We start from the raw sequence: 17,310 nt of genomic DNA on the forward strand, positions 1-17,310 counted from the left end.
ACCTAATAAAAATTATATGTTATTATAACATAAGATTAGGAAAACACTGGGAATGCATAATAAGTTCTCAGTAATCTTTCATTTAATAAAGGGCCTTCTTTTACTTTATTTTGAAAATAACAAACCAATGAATGAAGGAATAAGTGACATTTTAAAGGTTAGGAAACTATGATTGTCAAAATTCTGTTTAATTACATAGTTACAGTTCATCACATGATAATAAAAATGTAAGGAAATCATATAATATTATAGTGCTAACAATATTAAGTAACACATGGGTAAAAACCATTAATTTAGATGTTTAAAGTCTCAATCATGCAAAGCTGTGAAGTAAAGTAGTATTTTTGACCTGTTTTTTGTAGAGATGGAGGACATTTTAATATTGCACAACTGTAAGTTGTAGCCATATCAGTTGTCAATTTCTTAGAATTATGAGTAAGACATTCATAAGGATTGATTGGGGTGTCTATTCAGGATTGAGATATAGAAACTATGAATTCAGAGGAGGTAATTCTTGAACTATGTATTTCATTTTACCAAGGGGAAAAATCACGCAGACAGATTTAAAAATAATGTAATTTCCTAATTTTATTATTGCCTCATTATTGTAACATTTTCTGTTCTGCCAGAAATTCACATTTAGGTTTCAGGGACAGCTATTCCTTTGCATTCTGTTCCAAAGGTGGTTCAACTAGTATTTAAGTACAGACGCCCCCAACCTATTATTTATCTGGAATAAATTGCGACCAAAAATAAGGTATGCCAACTCATATAATTCCCAATAGAAGCAAATTTGTAATGGATATTTTATTCCTTAACAAGGGCCTAAGCATCCAAAGTTATTGTTTTATCAAAATAATCATAAACATTATATTTAATCAATGACAAATGACATCTCTTTACAGTATAAGACCTCACACAGTATAAGTTAATTTAAAAGAATTTATAGAAAGAAAACATATAACACATAATTTAATATATTGTGAAGATTCATAAGGATAAGGATTTCAAAAGATGGGATAATTCTGGGTGGATCCAGGAAAAATATAACAAGTGTGGCACATGTAGAGTAGGTCAAAAGTAAAAAAAGTGCCTGTGTGTGTATGTGTGTGTGTGTGTGCGCGCGTGTGTGTGTGTGTGTGTGTGTGCGTGTTAGGGTTTGTGTGGAGAAGGTCCAAGGGGCCTCTGCAGGTCCTGGGAGTTCTGTTTTCTGTAGTAAGGATGATACTGGCCTTTACGCTCATTTATTGTCAGGGAGTAGGTGGACTCATTGTTGTGATTTATATACTGCCCGCTGTTACCAAAATAATATAGAGTGCGTTATAACTGGAAAGAATCCGTATTCTCTACTTCAGGTCTTCACAAAAATTTAGAGCCTTCTTCCCACTGAACCCGCTGATAATAATAAGCATTGTTCTTTGAATTACGCAATAGATATGTAAATCTGAATTTGATTAACCAAATTATTTCATATTGACCTATATCATGCTAATTTTTGATTTATATTTAACATCAAGATGCTGTTGTCATTTTATTCTTCACGTTCCTTGCCTTTCAGTCCACTTGGCAGACAGTTAACGATACTGAAACACCCCAGGAGCCCTCTCACATTGTTTTCTTTGAGAGAAAGTCTGCAGCGACTTTTGAAAGAAAATAATTGAGTCATCATCTCAATTCACCTTATTTTAGTGAATTTAGACTTTTAAATTTCAGATTCCCCAAAATAAGCAAGTCTTAAGAGGTTGTGGATCGTGAGGGTATTAGGGAAGCAATCTGATCCCAATGTGCACACAACTGCCAGGTCAGGGTAGATCCTTGCCTTACTGTATGCACGATTCTGTGCACACAAAAAGGGCTGGTTTTATGCTCTCTTTAAGTGGAAAAGCATCCTAAAAGCAAAGAACAGATGGAAAAAGTTCATTGTATCAACAACTAAAACTAGCCCCAAATAACTATTAAAAATTTTAAGTTTATTCATTGTTTTTAAAATTAGAATAGGGGATATAGTGTTGTAGGCATAGAAGAGAAGGTAAAATATAAACTTATTAAACAGAATTATTAGAAGGAAGCTGTAATATTTCTATTACAGATGTACTTTCCCTCGCCTTTAAATGCTTACAAGATATTAAAATCTCAAACTAGGGAAAAGTGTATGAAAATCATGAGTAAAGTGTGGGTTTCATATTACTTAGTAATTTTAACCTAGTTCTCATTTCTCTAGACTTCAGTTAAATAGTTGTCTAATGAAGTGTATAAAGAAAAACTTGATATGCAAGCTATTTCATTATAAAAAGAGTCATTTTCCAACTTCAATTGCGAATGGAAGATTTTTGAAGTTCACATGAAACAAAATGTAGCCCCGATGTTATCTAACAACATTGTGACAAATGCCATAAATAATTAAGCCAAAGTGCTACAGAGAGATAAAGATCCCCGAAATAATAATCACGATTACAATATGATGAATTAGTAGGAATACAAAACATATACACTTAATTTATTTTTTTACTTTGACTATCACTTTAGAATAAATAGGTTTGAATCTCCAACAAGAACTGGGTGACAATGTAAGAGTCATAGAATTTATACCAATCATTCATGACCTACAAGACTAATGATTTGCCTCATAAAGCCTCTCTATTGACATTGTTGTTGATGAGTCCAAGAAGGGTTAGGAACGTCTGAAACAATTGAGGAGACACTTTAATGTTCCAGGGCCTATTTATTTAGAGGCCATGTGGCATTTCTCAACTCCCACTATGTCTAAACGGGAGACAAGATAGAGACAAGGAAACAGTGCTGGACCAGGAGCCCAGAAGTGGACAAAACTACTGTTTCTTTGCCTTTGAATAAGTGACAACATCCAGCTTTCCTCCTGAGTAGAGTGTAACCTGGGACCTTTATTCTACATGATTGATTCCAGAAACCAGCTAGCATCCTGCCCATCTAGAAAATGTGCCCAACACGTCATGATACTTCCATGAGAGTCTGTAAACTAGCTACTGCCTCAACAAGTTGTAATAATTGTAGAAATGATACACCAAAGTTCACATTCTCAAGCAAGAAAGTAAGGATCTGTGGTAGTTTCAGGGAGAAAAGGGTGGGTTAATCTTTCAAACACATTCATGGGGAATGCACACATGTTGCTCTCCTCAGACATATTTAGCCCCCAGCCAGTGTCACTGATAACATACTGTCATTTGGAAACCCTAATGACGTTGGCCATACAAAAACGATCCTCAGGTTACTGAAGAGACATCTCAGTGTGGGGATTTTGTTAGGCATTCTTTCACCTTCAGTAATTTTCACTAAACCTAAGGAAGCATAATGGTTGGTGGTTATACGTTGTCTTTCTGTGGTCACTTCAAACATGGTGCAACTGACGTCCTCTTTCAATTGCATGCTCAGTACTGGGTGAAGCTAGTCAAAGAAGGCCAAGTCTGTGATATGGAACCGGGGTTAGAATGTTCAGAGAGTAGAGTCTTAGTGTTACTTTGGACATTTCATTGGAGTCTTTATAATTTTATCTAAATTGCTGCCCTCCTAAACTGGTCCTGTCCTTCTCTTCCCCCTTCATGGGAAATTGCACTCTATACATTTCATAGGCTAGGAATTCATCCATGTGGCACATCACCTCGTATTATAATTATTACTGTAAATCTAGTGACTGATTTGTATCTATTTGGAGAAGACCAAGGTTGGGGGATAGTAACGTACAGTTAGTGATTGATAAAGTAATTTGAAATTGCAAGATATTGATCGACAAATGTTAATAGAATTGGAGAAAAATGTATCATTTTCACTTTGAGCAGTTTTAAGTATAATATTTGTTATAAGACCTAACGTGTTCAAGGCCTAAAGCTCAGCCCCACTGATTGTATATTGCCCTTTTATTGTGCTGTGTTATAATCATCAAAACTGGACTACAATTTTTTATAAGAATATAATTTGCTTAGCTTGTTTTCACATAGCATTAATGGTTGATTTTAGTCAGTGGCTCAAATCATCTAGGGAGTAGGGTACTCATGCTTTTTTACAAAGTTTTCTGAGATATTGGCCAAAGAATGAGGGGCAGACATCAATTTTTATGATGTGTTTTTAATATCTACTCTAAAGATACCACATGCAGTAAACAAATTGGATCTGTAAAAAGTATTAACAGTGTAACATTATTTATCAGTCCACTGCTTCTTTATTGGACAGAAAGTATTAGTGGTTGACCACTTTATAGGTGATAAATGATTTTCAAACCTAATCGCCCAACGAAGACAGAGAAAAATTATACAAGCTACTAGGATTAGTACTCTAGTTACTACTTGGTGAAAAAAAGTGAGGTTTATTTTTTATAAATATGTTTCACTTTATTTCACATGCTCTATCAAACAGCATCTTCCCTAGTACATAAGTAAATACACATTTCTTATTTCTTTAAGTTCAAATTGTGGCAGTGGCCAGAACTTATTGATTCATAAGTATTTGCAACCTGCATAAATAACTTAGTTCTGAGTGCCTATTACTCATTCGATGAATAAGTGAAAGATGTGTTTCCCACTCCCCTCCCCCCACCAGTGTGGTAAACTATTGGGTCAAGGTTATTTTACACTTTTCCACACTTTAAATACAATGGGTGCAATAATTAAGATTTTCAGGAGAAAACTTGGGGACATAAAAACTGAATCCCCTGTGTCATCTTTCCATGAGCCGTGTGGACCCTCCGGGCTTTCTCTGCTCTCAGAAGAGCCTCGATCACTCGTGTCAAGTTCCTTCACCACTGGTCTCTTCCAACCTGATACGGAAACTGTGATCGTCTTCATTCATGTGCCTAAGTCTGGTTGGAACCCCAGTGGGGTCGCTCTCAGAAAGAGCCAAAGGATGTCTTTGGTTCATAGCAACCCCAATTACAGGAGAGGTATAATACGATTTCTGAAGGGAGAAAAATGACTCACAAAGTAGAGAGGCCTCTTCAGTCAAAAACCTGTGAGCTCAAGTGAGTCGAATACATGTTTACGACCATTGTAATTGCTCCCGTGAAATTGGCTTCATGAAGTTCCAGGAGAGGAGAATAGTACAGTAACTTTTCTTTCATCTTTGGTTTTTGTAGAGGATTTATCTGCTTGTCATTTTTATTACAATGCACACTGCCATATGTCAAGAACAGTAGGCTAACATAAATTCTCCTCTCTGTTCATTTAGCAATTTTAACTTAGCTATGATTACAAGTATAGATGGAGGAGTACAGATGCTAGAATACATCTCCAGAAATGTACCGTGAGAGACTTTATAGCATTATTCTCATTGTGATACGATTGGGTTAAAGGCTTGGGAAGAAGATTTCTCTCACACATGCTTTTGATGACATTATTTTCAGAATGAACTGGCCCAAGATGAGCCTGATCTTTAATATCTCCTCAGTTAAGCTCACTGGTAACGATCCCAAGGAAATGGTGTTCTCGAAGCAATTCCATGCAGGTATTGTGTCTTCCACCAAATAGACACAAGAGCAGACTCATCTGATAAGCAGAATCCCCCCCACCCCCGGACTCCCTGTCTGTGCTTCTTGCACATGAATGAAGCTGAGATATGAACCAGGACCCCAGAGGGCCTTTCTCCACAAGTCTCATGTAGTGACTGTGGTCTCTAAGCAACAGCTCAACTGAGTGAGCGGGCGAGAGGCTTGCTCTGAATGTGGCACCACTAGGAGCTGTGCTCAAATGGTCTCAGCGGGGAGTTGCTCTGGTGTGTTTTACTAAGGGCATTTCAGAAGCAAATGCCATGTGCTAAGTGATTCAGAGGCGCTTAACCCCGAAAGCTGGGATTTTAGGGAAGGCTGTATCACCAGCATGAGGAACCAGTCATCCGCTTTTCTGCTGGGTCGGCAAAATTCATGGTGCAGAGAGTTTGAGTAACTTTCTTTTTATCCCTGAAAGCTTAAGATAATTATTTTTCACAGCCACATTAACTCTTATGATTAGCATCTTGATGGGGTTTTCATACTTATCTGAGAGATTCAGAGTCTAGGTAGTTGCTCTAGGTGTAAATTTATCTAGGAGGGACCTAGAACCATTTCTATTCAATAGTCATTCTCTGAAATAGGTTGTCAATAGGCACTCAAGCTACGGAGAGAGATTTAAAAAAAAAAGAAAGTCTTATTACAGATCAGCAAAACAAGTACCCCTTCAAAAGACCAACTTTAACAGTTTAAAGAATTTTGCCATTAGGAAAAAAAATGAAGTTTTTATCTTACATGATCTGGGCTCACTATTCTTTAAACTTGCCTTGGAGTATTTACAAGCTGACCATTTAGGCATGTGGCATCAGATACTTCTAGGTAGGATAAGTTTTATTTTTACTCGAGTGAACTTCAAAATTAAGGGCAAAGTATCTTTGTTGACACTAATTAAATTAGCCAAATTCTTCAGATCCCTTTAAACCTTGTAGGTTTGTCATTAATGTCAGAGATGAAAAAAAAAATTATATTTGCTCCATTTTCTCTTATAATCGCAGCCAACCCAGGTCCATTAAAAAGAAAGTAAAGCCTAGCAAATTCTGCTGACATAGCCCATTACAAGGGACCAATGGCTCTTTGAGAACAGCATCTATAAAATTTTAAATAATTGATATCTATAATCCTGTGCCCATTGTTCTTCTGACTGCAAACTAGCTGAGTTCTTTTTAGGTGTGTGTATATATATATATATATATATTTTTTTTTTTCCCCCCTTCCTTGAAAAACAGTTTCTCATTTAGAGTCTTTCTTTTTCTTGAGATTAAATGGAGGCCAGTAGGTGATCACACCCAATCCTTCTCACGTAGTTCAGAGGGATGGCCAGAGAGAGAAACATCGTCAACAACAAGAGAGTACGAGGCAGAAAGACAGGTAACACGTGGTAACACGGCATGTGGGACAGCTAGACTGCTTCCTTTGTTTTGCAGGGTCCCTCCTTCTCACATATCCGTTTATACTTGTCACAGGAGCAGACTTGACTACGTAAATACTTTTGCTAATAAAAAGCCTTTTTTTTACAGCACTATTTTAAAAATAGCTATTCGACATAACAATCTTAATTTTAATGCACCAAATTACAGTTTTCAACAATGTAAGTGAGCATATCCTGTCACCCTCAGCACACATTTGATATATACTTGTTAGATATACATGGATATAGCCATATCCACATCTATGTTTGTCTACAGATGCACACGCGCACACACACACACACACACACACACACACAGAGTAGAGCTACAAGGCCCTGCTTAACAGTGTGTTCTAAATCTCATTTTCCCTTAATTGTCACCGGGCTTATTTATATGGAGAGTTATGATGCCATTAGTAGACCTTGCTGGATTTGTCCCCATCAAAACCTTCCAAGCCACGTAGCTTGTGGTGGGTGACATTATGTCTAGGGACAGACCCTGTCATCAGGTGGGAGGGCTGAGCCATGAGGACAGGGGTAATGCCCACCACCCAGGTACAACCCAGTGTGGGCAACTTCTCATGGTGCCCAGGCTTCTGCTACTGCCAGAACCAGGAATTTTATTTAAAGGACGATTTGGATTCTATTTTTGTAAAACATAGATGCCGGGGGGGGCGCCCCCCCCCGCCAAGAAATTCAATAAATAAAGGACTTAGCCACAGAGTCAAGGAAGCAGAACTCCAGTGTTTAACCTTCCACTGGGATTGGGCTACACCCGGCCCATGTCGATGTCACTGCGATCAGTCTTCCAGGAGGCAGAGGGTGCAGTGACCCTGCAAGCAGGTCCGGACAAGACTGTGTCTCTGGTCAGCAGGCTCTCTGAGTGTCATTGAATGAGGCTGGAGCTGTAGCTGAACCCGTAGCTGCTCGACCGGGACAAAGACTGCTGTGTCTCTTCGCTCTGCTCCGAGGCGTAGCTGGGAAACGTCTGTGCGCGCGACATCTTGGACGAACCAAAGCCGTGACCTGAAAGGAAGGAAGGAAGGAAGGAAGGGGGGTGCTTAGAAACCCGTTCAGAGAAGCCAAGGGATATACCGAAAACAGACACACACACACACACACACACACGGAGCCGAAGCCCGCAAATCCTCCAAAGAGAGCTCCAGGTAAGCATGCAGGTGTGGAAGACGGAGAAATGTGGTGCTGGACTCCTTTGTGGGTCACGGATGGGGTCGGTATTTTCCTCAAGTGCATCTTGTCAAAACTGCTGGAGGCCAGAGAGCTACGTAAATGTTCTAGGGATCTGAAACTTCTAGTATTCTTTAGCTATTGCAACAAAAGCAGAAAAGCTTTTCTGGAAAAAAAAAAAAAGAAGTTGGTTTTGATGGAGAGCCTGGAAGCTGCATGCTTTTCTTCTCTACTCACTTTCAGGATACAATAGCAAATTACACACTTTCCTAAAACCTTTTTGAGCAGGCAGATTACACTTGATCCTAACCCGTAACCATCCATTATCAGGAAAAGCCTTCCCCGTTGTGGAGTTTGGGACCCTGGCTTATCCTGTTGGGTTTGGGAGTACCTGAACCCCCTCCAAGATACGATTAGTCTAAATGATAAGCCTTTAGGGTTACTAAAATAGCTTAAAAGTCGATTCTTCCAGAAAACATATTTAAAGAACATTCTATCCACGCTTTTGCTACTTCAGACGGGTCCAAAACAGAAATGGTTACTGAAAAGCTCATCAGAATGCTGACCATATAGGGAGAAAGTGTCTCTGGATGGCTTCAGATGGACTTTCCAGGGGCTTCTCCAACCTTTTTTCTTAACTGGGAATTAATTATTCTTCGTACTTGGGAATGACAGTTATCTAACAGATGTGCTTAGCGAGCAGAGAAGAAAACTAGATCTTGTGTGAAGGAAAAGACGTATCTAGTTGGATTTGTAATGTTTCTGGTCTCTACCAGGAGGAATCCAGAGAAGAGAGTCTGCTAACACATCTCGTCTTGCTCCTCCGGAGGCACTGTCCTTTGTGAGGTCATGCACCTAATGCCAGTTTCGTCACCAGGCATGTTTGGTGACTTGGAAAATATCATTGCAGGTTCTGAAGCTTGGGATCCAGGGAGAAATGTAAATGAATTGGGTAATAAAAGACTAATTAAACTGGCAGAACCTCTTTGTTAAAAAATCGTGAGAGTAAAATCACTTTATTTTAAAAAATATTTTAAATTGATTTTTTAATGCTTATTTATGAGACAGAGAGAGAGAGAGAGAACACAAGTTGGGGAGGGGCACAGACAAGGAGAGACAGAATCCCAAGCAGGCTCTGCACCATCAGAGCAGAGCCTGATGTGGGGCTCGAACTCACAAACTGTGAGATCGTGACATGAGCAGAGCTCAAGAGTCGGACACTTAACTGACTGAGCCACCCAGGTGCCCCCATAAATGGCACTTTGGAGTCACCATTGGGTTGGCCTAGTTCTCTTGTAGACTGAGGCTCCCTGTGAACAGGTTGGGGTGGGGAGATGTGAGTGTTTCTTCTTGGTCTCTCCCTCTGGCCATGCCTGTGGTTCTGCCATCCAAGCCTCCTTCTGAGCTTCTGAACCTTTCTGCTCCCTCCCCCGACTCTCTCAGGGCCCCCTAACCACACTTCCTCTCTTTGTGCCCTTACACTGAGGGTGGTAATGCTGCCTGCTGTGGCCTGTCCCTCACAATTCCTTGTTGGTTCTGTGACTTGCCTCCCAGCACCGTAAATAATAGTCCACTAAACTCTCCTAAAATCTCAGCTGGGCATGTCTTCTCTTTCCTGGAGGACCCTGATGCTGCAAAGAGGAGCACTGGATCTGGGGAGAGGCAGAAAAGGGGAGAAATTAAGGGGATCTGGGGTACCCCTGGGGTACCATCAAGGGTGAGAACTCAGAGCTGAGACCAGGTATGTATGCTGCTTCTGCTAACTGTAGGTGTGACCAACATAGTCTCACTGTGTCTCTTGGGTTCTCAGTTTCCTTCTCTGCAAACTCCGGATGACATTCATGGTACCATGTGGCTCAACTGATTATGAAATCAGTGAATAGTAATGGAATTCAAACATGTTAAGTGCTATCACCATAGTGAAATGACCAGATGTCACCATTGACTCCAGCGGGGTCACCTCTATTGAATGGTCAGAGAAGTTCTCCTGAAGAAGGTGGCATTTTGACATGATATTTATGCGGCAAAGTTATGGCAGAGTCATCGGATATGGAAAAAAAATCACTTAAAAGTTTTAACAATTTTGCCTCCTTATCTAACCATTGACTTATTGGATGATAATTCACAGGTCTTATGAGCGGAGATACTGGCATTTATCAGCATAAACCAGCTGGATATTCTAATATTAATATAACATCCCTGGCCTTGGTTTTATCTCGTTATTAAAAAAAATAGAAATATTTGAAAGAGAGCAGTGCTGGAGAATACCTTTAATTCACATTACTTGTGGGCTAAAAGCTAAGGCTTAAGTTGTGAATTTGGAAGAGTCTTGGGCAAAGGGCTTTTCACCCTAGAATCTTGAGTTGTAAAAATTTGATCGTGCAACTAATATTTGTGAAACATCTGCTACAACAGTTCAACACTCCAGAGGGGAGACGCGGCAACGGCAAGTGCAGTCCCTGACTTTACAAGGAGTCCACAAGCTGCTGTGGGAACGACGGCGTGGCCAAGGGCAGACCACAATCAACACCACTGCCCTCTGCTCCCCGTGTTGTAAGGATTGAGTGGCACACCCCCTGGGAAAGCACCCAGGACTCAAGATACCCAGCAGATGCTAGTTTGCTCCCTTCTGTCTCCGCTGAACGGGTGCAGATTCGTGTTGGTGTTCTTGGCCAATGTCTGAGCTTTCTCCGCCACATCGGCATGCTGCCCCTCACGGTGACGGGTTTCAAGTATTTCTCTCCTTCAAGGTCAATACTGCCTTCTTCATCTCTTCTATGAACAGTTTCTAGTCTAATTGGAAATTAAATTGTGATTGTCTTTACTTCAACCATTTCTTTACACACACTTCACAAATGATGCTATTTAATGCTTACCACAAGAATAACATATCTCAATCAGAACCGTACATATGAAGGCTTAGTAAATGCTGTTTGATTATGGCAACAATGAGTATGAGAACAAAAGGGAGAAATGATTAAGCATTTTCTCAGTATTTATTTGAATTGTGCCCTTTGGCACTGTTGATGAAAACAAAACAGAAATCAACTTTGTGGCTTAAATTAAACACTTGCTCCAATCGACTGTCCACAGCACTGAACAGAAACCCTATTTAAATGCTTCCGACACTTTCTCTCCAGATCATCCCCTGAAGACAAATAAGGTGAATATGTACCCTGGGGATGTGGGGAATTCTTTAACTTAAAAGCAACAAATATGTTAACGGTTGTTAGTCTATCCTAAAAGTCTTCCTGATTGATTGATTGATTGATGTTTATTTATTTTTGAGAGAGAGAGAGAGAAAGAGAGAGGGGAGGGGCAGACAGAGAGGGAGGCACAGAATCCTAGGTGGGCTCCAGGCTCTGAGCCATCAGCATAGAGCCCAATGGGTGGCTTGAACCCACAAACCGCAAGATGATGACCAGAGCTGAAGCTGGATGCCTAACTGACTGAGACACCCAGGTGCCCCACAAAAGTCTTTTTAAATTTTTGTTTCTATTCCATTTTATATTCATGTTTGTTTTAGTAGAAAGTAATATTTTCTACCCTTATTTTCAGGTAAACTGACTATCTGGGGAAAAACAGGTATTTCCCTGACAACTGGAACTATACTCTGAGATGACACTTCATAACATTCCCCTACTTCCTTCTTCCGATGGTCTGTGCACAATCCCCACACTGAAAACCACTGTTCCTTCCATAATGACAGAAATATACTGGATGTTGAGACATTGAAAACATTCACTTATGGGGCGCCTGGGTGGCTCAGTCGGTTAAGTTTCCAACTTCAGCTCAGTTCATCATCTCGCGGTTCGTGGGTTTGAGCCCTGTGTTGGGCTCTGTGCTGACAGCTCAGAGCCTGGCACCTGCTTCGGTTTGTGTGTCCCCCCCCCCCCCCGCCCCTCTCCTGCTCAGGCTCTCTCACTCTCTCTCTCTCTCTCTCTCAAAAATAAGTAAACATTAAAAAAAAATTTTTTTTAAAAGAAAACTTTTGCTTACTCTCACAAGCCTATATGACTTCTCCCAATTCCAGAAACTCAAGCAGCACAGGACAAGGGGGCAAGATCACTCTAGCCGTGAAAGGAAAGCTTCCCTCGAGGCCTCCTGAAAGATTCAATCCAGTAAAGGACTAGAAGGAACACAGACATAATGAAAAATGACAACCGAACCAGGGTGTGAGACCAGACTCATGTCACATCAGAGGGCAAAACAGAACGACAGCATGTTATCAATCACCTCCCCTTCCTGAGGGGGTGAGAAGTACGTTGTTGCCCGCAGTTTCCACTGCCGTTCCCTTTCCGGAAGCTCCTGGTTTTCTGTGCTAACGCTGACTGTATTCTTTACATAAACCATAAAGGAAATTGTTTCTTTGGGAAGTCAGAAGGGTCCCAAACATAACACTCATGCTTATTAATTGGTAAAAAATAACGGATACTTGATTTGAATTTATGTGTTTTATTGGTGTGCTGGGATCTGGGAAAGATGGAAGGGTGTTGTCCATTAAAATGAGAAAACACGGGGCGCCTGGGTGGCTCAGTCGGTTGAGCGTCCGACCTCAGCTCAGGTCACGATCTCGCGGTCCGTGAGTTCGAGCCCCGCGTCGGGCTCTGGGCTGACGGCTCAGAGCCTGGAACCTGCTTCCGATTCGGTGTCTCCCTCTCTCTCTGCCCCTCCCCCGTTCATGCTGTGTCTCTCTCTGTCTCAAAAATAAATAAACGTTAAAAAAATTAAATAAAATAAGAAAACATTTTTTTTTAAGGCAGAAAAATAAAAAATAAAGCAGTTGCTTCATGAGAAACAGGACAGCCCAGGGTCAAGGCATCAACAACGGGGCCCAAGTAGACACCGAGGAGATGCCATCTTCAACAAGGGGTTTCTAACCACCAGAAGGAAAAGGAGAGGACAGGTGGTAGGTCAGGCCTGGACGCTGAAGGACAGAATGGAAGAATGGCTGGGGACGGGGGGGTTGCAGAACAGAGGTCACTAAGAGCTCTCCCTGCAGAGAATCATGGGCCCGAAGGGTTTTTTTTGTTTTATGTTTATTTATTTTTGAGAGAGAGCGAGTGAGCAGAGGAGGGGCAAAGAGGGAGAGAGAGAAAGAGAGACAGAGAATCCGAAGCAGGCTCCAGGCTCCCAGCTGTCAGCACAGAGCCTGACTCAGGGCTCCGACTCACGAACCATGAGATCACGACCTGAGTCGAAGTGGGACGCTCAAGTGACTAGCCACCCAGGTGCCCTGGGCCAGAAGGTTTTCATAGGTGTCTAATATCTGTATGTTCACCTGGAACTAGGCAGGAGTGGAAGCCAGACTGGAGGCAAAAGTGGTCTGGAGCTGTCGGCTAGTATCTCAATAACGACTTAGCTTATAGTAGTTATGCTTCGAAATGCCAGGGACTCACTGCCAACATCTTTTCTCTTAGCTGTATTTGAATTTTACTCAATTCATTCTAATTACAGTTCAAACCAGCTTATGTTTTAGTTTAATCTTTGTGCTCTCCTGGAGGGCACTTCTGAAATTTCTGTGCAGATTCCAGGATCCTAGTACCTTCATGACCCTTGAATAGATTTGCTGGGGGTATTGAGGCTCGGGTTTGGTACATTTGAGCCAATGGGGGAATAAAAATCATGAGTTTCAGCCCATAAAGAACGTGATGTGTAGGGTGTCTGGGTGGCTCATTGGTTAAAGGTCCAACTCTTGGTTTTGGTTCAGGTCATGATCTCACAGCTCGTGGAATTGAGCCCTATGTCGGGCTCTGTGCTGACAGTGTGGAGCCTGCTTGGGATTCTCTCTTGCCTCTCTGTCTGTCCCTCCCCCACTTGTGCCGTCTCTGTGTCTCTGTCTCTCTCAAGATAAATAAATTTATTTAGAAAAGTGACTTGTACAAGCCATGATATAATGACCACTGTTCATTAAGTGCGTATTTCATGCAGACGTTAGAAATATTATTTTTAAAAATCCTCACATCGATTCTATAACGTGAAGTTGCATATCCTCATTCTACCTGTGGAAAAAAACAAAACTGAAGCCTACCGGTATTTAACGACTTGCAAAGCTGACCACTGGTAGAGCACAGAGTCAGATCAGATCTGGTAGGTAGAAACTGAAGCCAGAGCCCTGGCGACACTTTGATACATTTCCTCACAGAACTCTTTTTTTTTTTTTTTTTTATTTTTTTTTTCTCTTTTTTTTTTTTTTTTTAGACAGATGGATTTTTCTGTTTTTATTATTTCGTAACTTTTATTTTTTATTAAAATTTTTAAAAAACATTTCATTTATTTTTGAGAGACAGAGAGAGAGTGTGAGCAGGGGGAGGGGTAGAGAGAGAGGGAGAGATAGAATCCGAAGCAGGTTCCAGGCTCTGAGCTGTCAGCACAGAGCCCGACGCGGGGCTCGAACTCACGAACCACAAGATCATGACCCGAGCCAAAGTCTGATGCTTAACTGACTGAGCCACCCCCACTTTTTAGTTTTAAAAATTGAGGCATGATTGAAAAATGTAGTTGCATGTATTTCAAGGGTCCAACGTGGTGCTTTGATATATGTGTGTGTCATGGAATGACCATCAAGATAGTTAACACACCCATCACCTTACACGGTTAACTCCTTGTTTGTGTGTGTGGAGAATGTTTAAGATCTATGTTCAGATGATGTCTTAAGGAGAAAATGGAAATTTTTATTTGCTATAATTCTTTTCTAAAACATTTAAACTAATGCAAGGAAACATTTATCCATGAGAATGAGACTTCCCTACATAATACACAGTTAGAGATTTGAGTTACAACAGAAATATTACACAGGAAATTGCTGAATGTTACACAAGTTTACTTTGGAGGAAGTTTGCAAAATGCTTAGACTAACTATGAGGAATGTGAATGAAACTTTAAAATTTACTATCAGGTTTTCATGTCATGTAGCACAGTTTTATTCTGCAATAGACACAAGGTGAAGCTTGCATTGAATCTGAGGACTTCTGAAATGAGTTTGAGGAGATGTGTCAAAAAATTTGCTCAGCACTTGACGAAGATTTCATTTTTATTTATTTACGTTTTTGTTTAAATTCCAGTTAGTTAACATAGTTTCAGATGTACACGATAGTGACTCAACACTTCCTACAACACCCAGTGCTCATCACAGCAAGCACCCTCCTTAATCCCCATCACCTATTTAACACAGCGCCCCCCACCTCCATTCTGGTGACTGTAACTTTGTTCTCTATAGTTAACAGTCTGTTTCTTGGTTTGCCCCTCTCTCTCTCTTTCTTCCCCGTTGCTCATTTGTTTTGTTTCTTAAATCCCACATATGAGTTCAATCATGTGGTGTCTGTCTTTCACTGACTTTTTTGCTTAACATCATACTCTCTAGCTCCATCCATGTCATCGTAAATGTCAAGATCTCATTCTTTTTCATCGCCGAATAATATTCCATTGTGTATGTATGTATGAATGTGTGTGTATGTGTATATATACATATATATAGATACTATTTATATATATACACATGTGTACATGTATATATATGTACATGTGTACATGTGTATATGTGTATATATACACATACCACATCTCCTTCATCTATTTATTAACCAATAGACACTTGGGCTATTTCCATTATTTGGCTATTATAGATAATTCTGCTATAAACATTGAGGTACATGTATCCCTTTGAGTTAGCATTTTTGTATTCTCTGGGTAAATACCTACTAGTGTGATTACTGCATCACAGAGTTGTTCTATTTTAAACTTTTTGAGGAACCTTCATACTGTTTTCCAGAGTGACTCCACCAATTTGCATTTCCACCAAAAGTGCAAGAGGGTTCCTTTTTTTCTCCACATCCTCGCCAACATCTGTTGTTTCTTGCATTGTTGATTTTAGCCATTCTGACAGGTGTGAGGTGATAGCTCACTGTGGTTTTGATTTGTATTTCCCTGACGATGAGTGGTGTTGAGTGTTTTTTCATGTATCTGTTGGTCATCTGTATGGACAAAGGTCTGATTTTTAATCGTGTTCTCTGTAGAAGTTTGCCTACAGCTTTTCTTCCTAATAACTGATCAGGTTGATTTTCCGGAGATCTGGGAAACATTCCAATAATCACAAACAGAATTTTGTCTTCTTGTATTTGTAAATATCTTCTTTGTGAGTATAAGACCACAACACCCAAATGGTCTTGGCTTTCAAACTCTTTATATCTCACCATTATGAATTATGGCCCTCATGATGCTGATATAAAAATCCAAATGGCAAATGATAGTTGATGAGATTGGGAGATGGAGAGGGGGCACGTCACGAACTGTTATACCCTATACTAAGCAGATTGGATATTTTTTTCTATAGGTGACAAGAAACTTCTGAATAATTTTAATACGGTGAGTGATTGGATCAGGTATGTGGTTCGAAATCTCACTCTGTGGGACTGTGGAGTAGCTGTTCTCAACCCTTTTTGCACCCTAACATGTTTGATGGGTAAAATGTAGCCCTTTTCTCATAGAAAATTTCTCATGGAATGCTACTGCAAAGATAAAACGATGCTTCTGGTTTTATGTACATTTCCTAGGATTTCCTTCTAATCCTTCCCCAGTTTCTCCAACTGATCAGTATCCCTCCAGGTCCAGTAGGAGAGCTGAAAATTGCTGGTGCCGATGTAGATAAAAAAGACTGAGGCCGGAATAGTTGGGTGTGCTCAGGCGTTGATAAAGTTCACTCTTATTGTCAAAGATCGACACACGTACTGGTGAGTGTAATTAAAGTCAACATTCTAAATTCTGAATTACACAATCAATAAACCATGCAGTAATTTCAGAAGTTGGAAATCTGCAACCTACACCATTGGTTAGTAGCACTTCCTGGAGAGTAGTTATTGCAATATGTCTGTCCTAGTAGCATAAATATCTGGATAAATAGTGAATAAGAGACCTGAGGTTCACGAAAACAGAGTCAAGAAGCATAGGACAAAGGAAGGATTCTGCTGACTTTTCTTATGTTTTACGAGAAACTGCTGCAAAGAAATCTGGGTTACTTTTCTAGGCAGATTGAGCAATCCTTATTAGGATAACGGTGCGTTATCATTGCACCCAACAGCCAGCAACAAAAGTCATCATCTTAACCTCTTGTTAGTTTTCAATTTTTTATGAATTATTTTTATTTTACTCTCACTGTATGGGAGATGGAAATCTATTTTTGTCAGCTGTTTTTCATATGAAGTTCTAA

At 40.3% G+C, this 17,310-nt stretch overlaps 1 protein-coding gene across 1 annotated transcript in view; it reads right to left on the minus strand.

Moving 5' to 3' along the window:
- Positions 1-60: 60 nt before the first annotated feature.
- The window catches only part of DOK6 (docking protein 6), a 371,687-nt gene continuing 354,437 nt past the window's right edge, over positions 61-17,310 (minus strand). The window contains exon 8 of the mRNA XM_040478594.1: positions 61-7,943. Coding sequence (XP_040334528.1) covers positions 7,804-7,943 — 140 coding nt within the window. The 3' untranslated portion in view covers positions 61-7,803. The remainder of the gene's footprint in view (positions 7,944-17,310) is intronic.

Source organism: Herpailurus yagouaroundi, unplaced genomic scaffold (genome assembly GCF_014898765.1).
Source record: "Herpailurus yagouaroundi ecotype Mexico unplaced genomic scaffold, PumYag 142, whole genome shotgun sequence".
Taxonomy (NCBI): domain Eukaryota; kingdom Metazoa; phylum Chordata; class Mammalia; order Carnivora; family Felidae; genus Herpailurus; species Herpailurus yagouaroundi.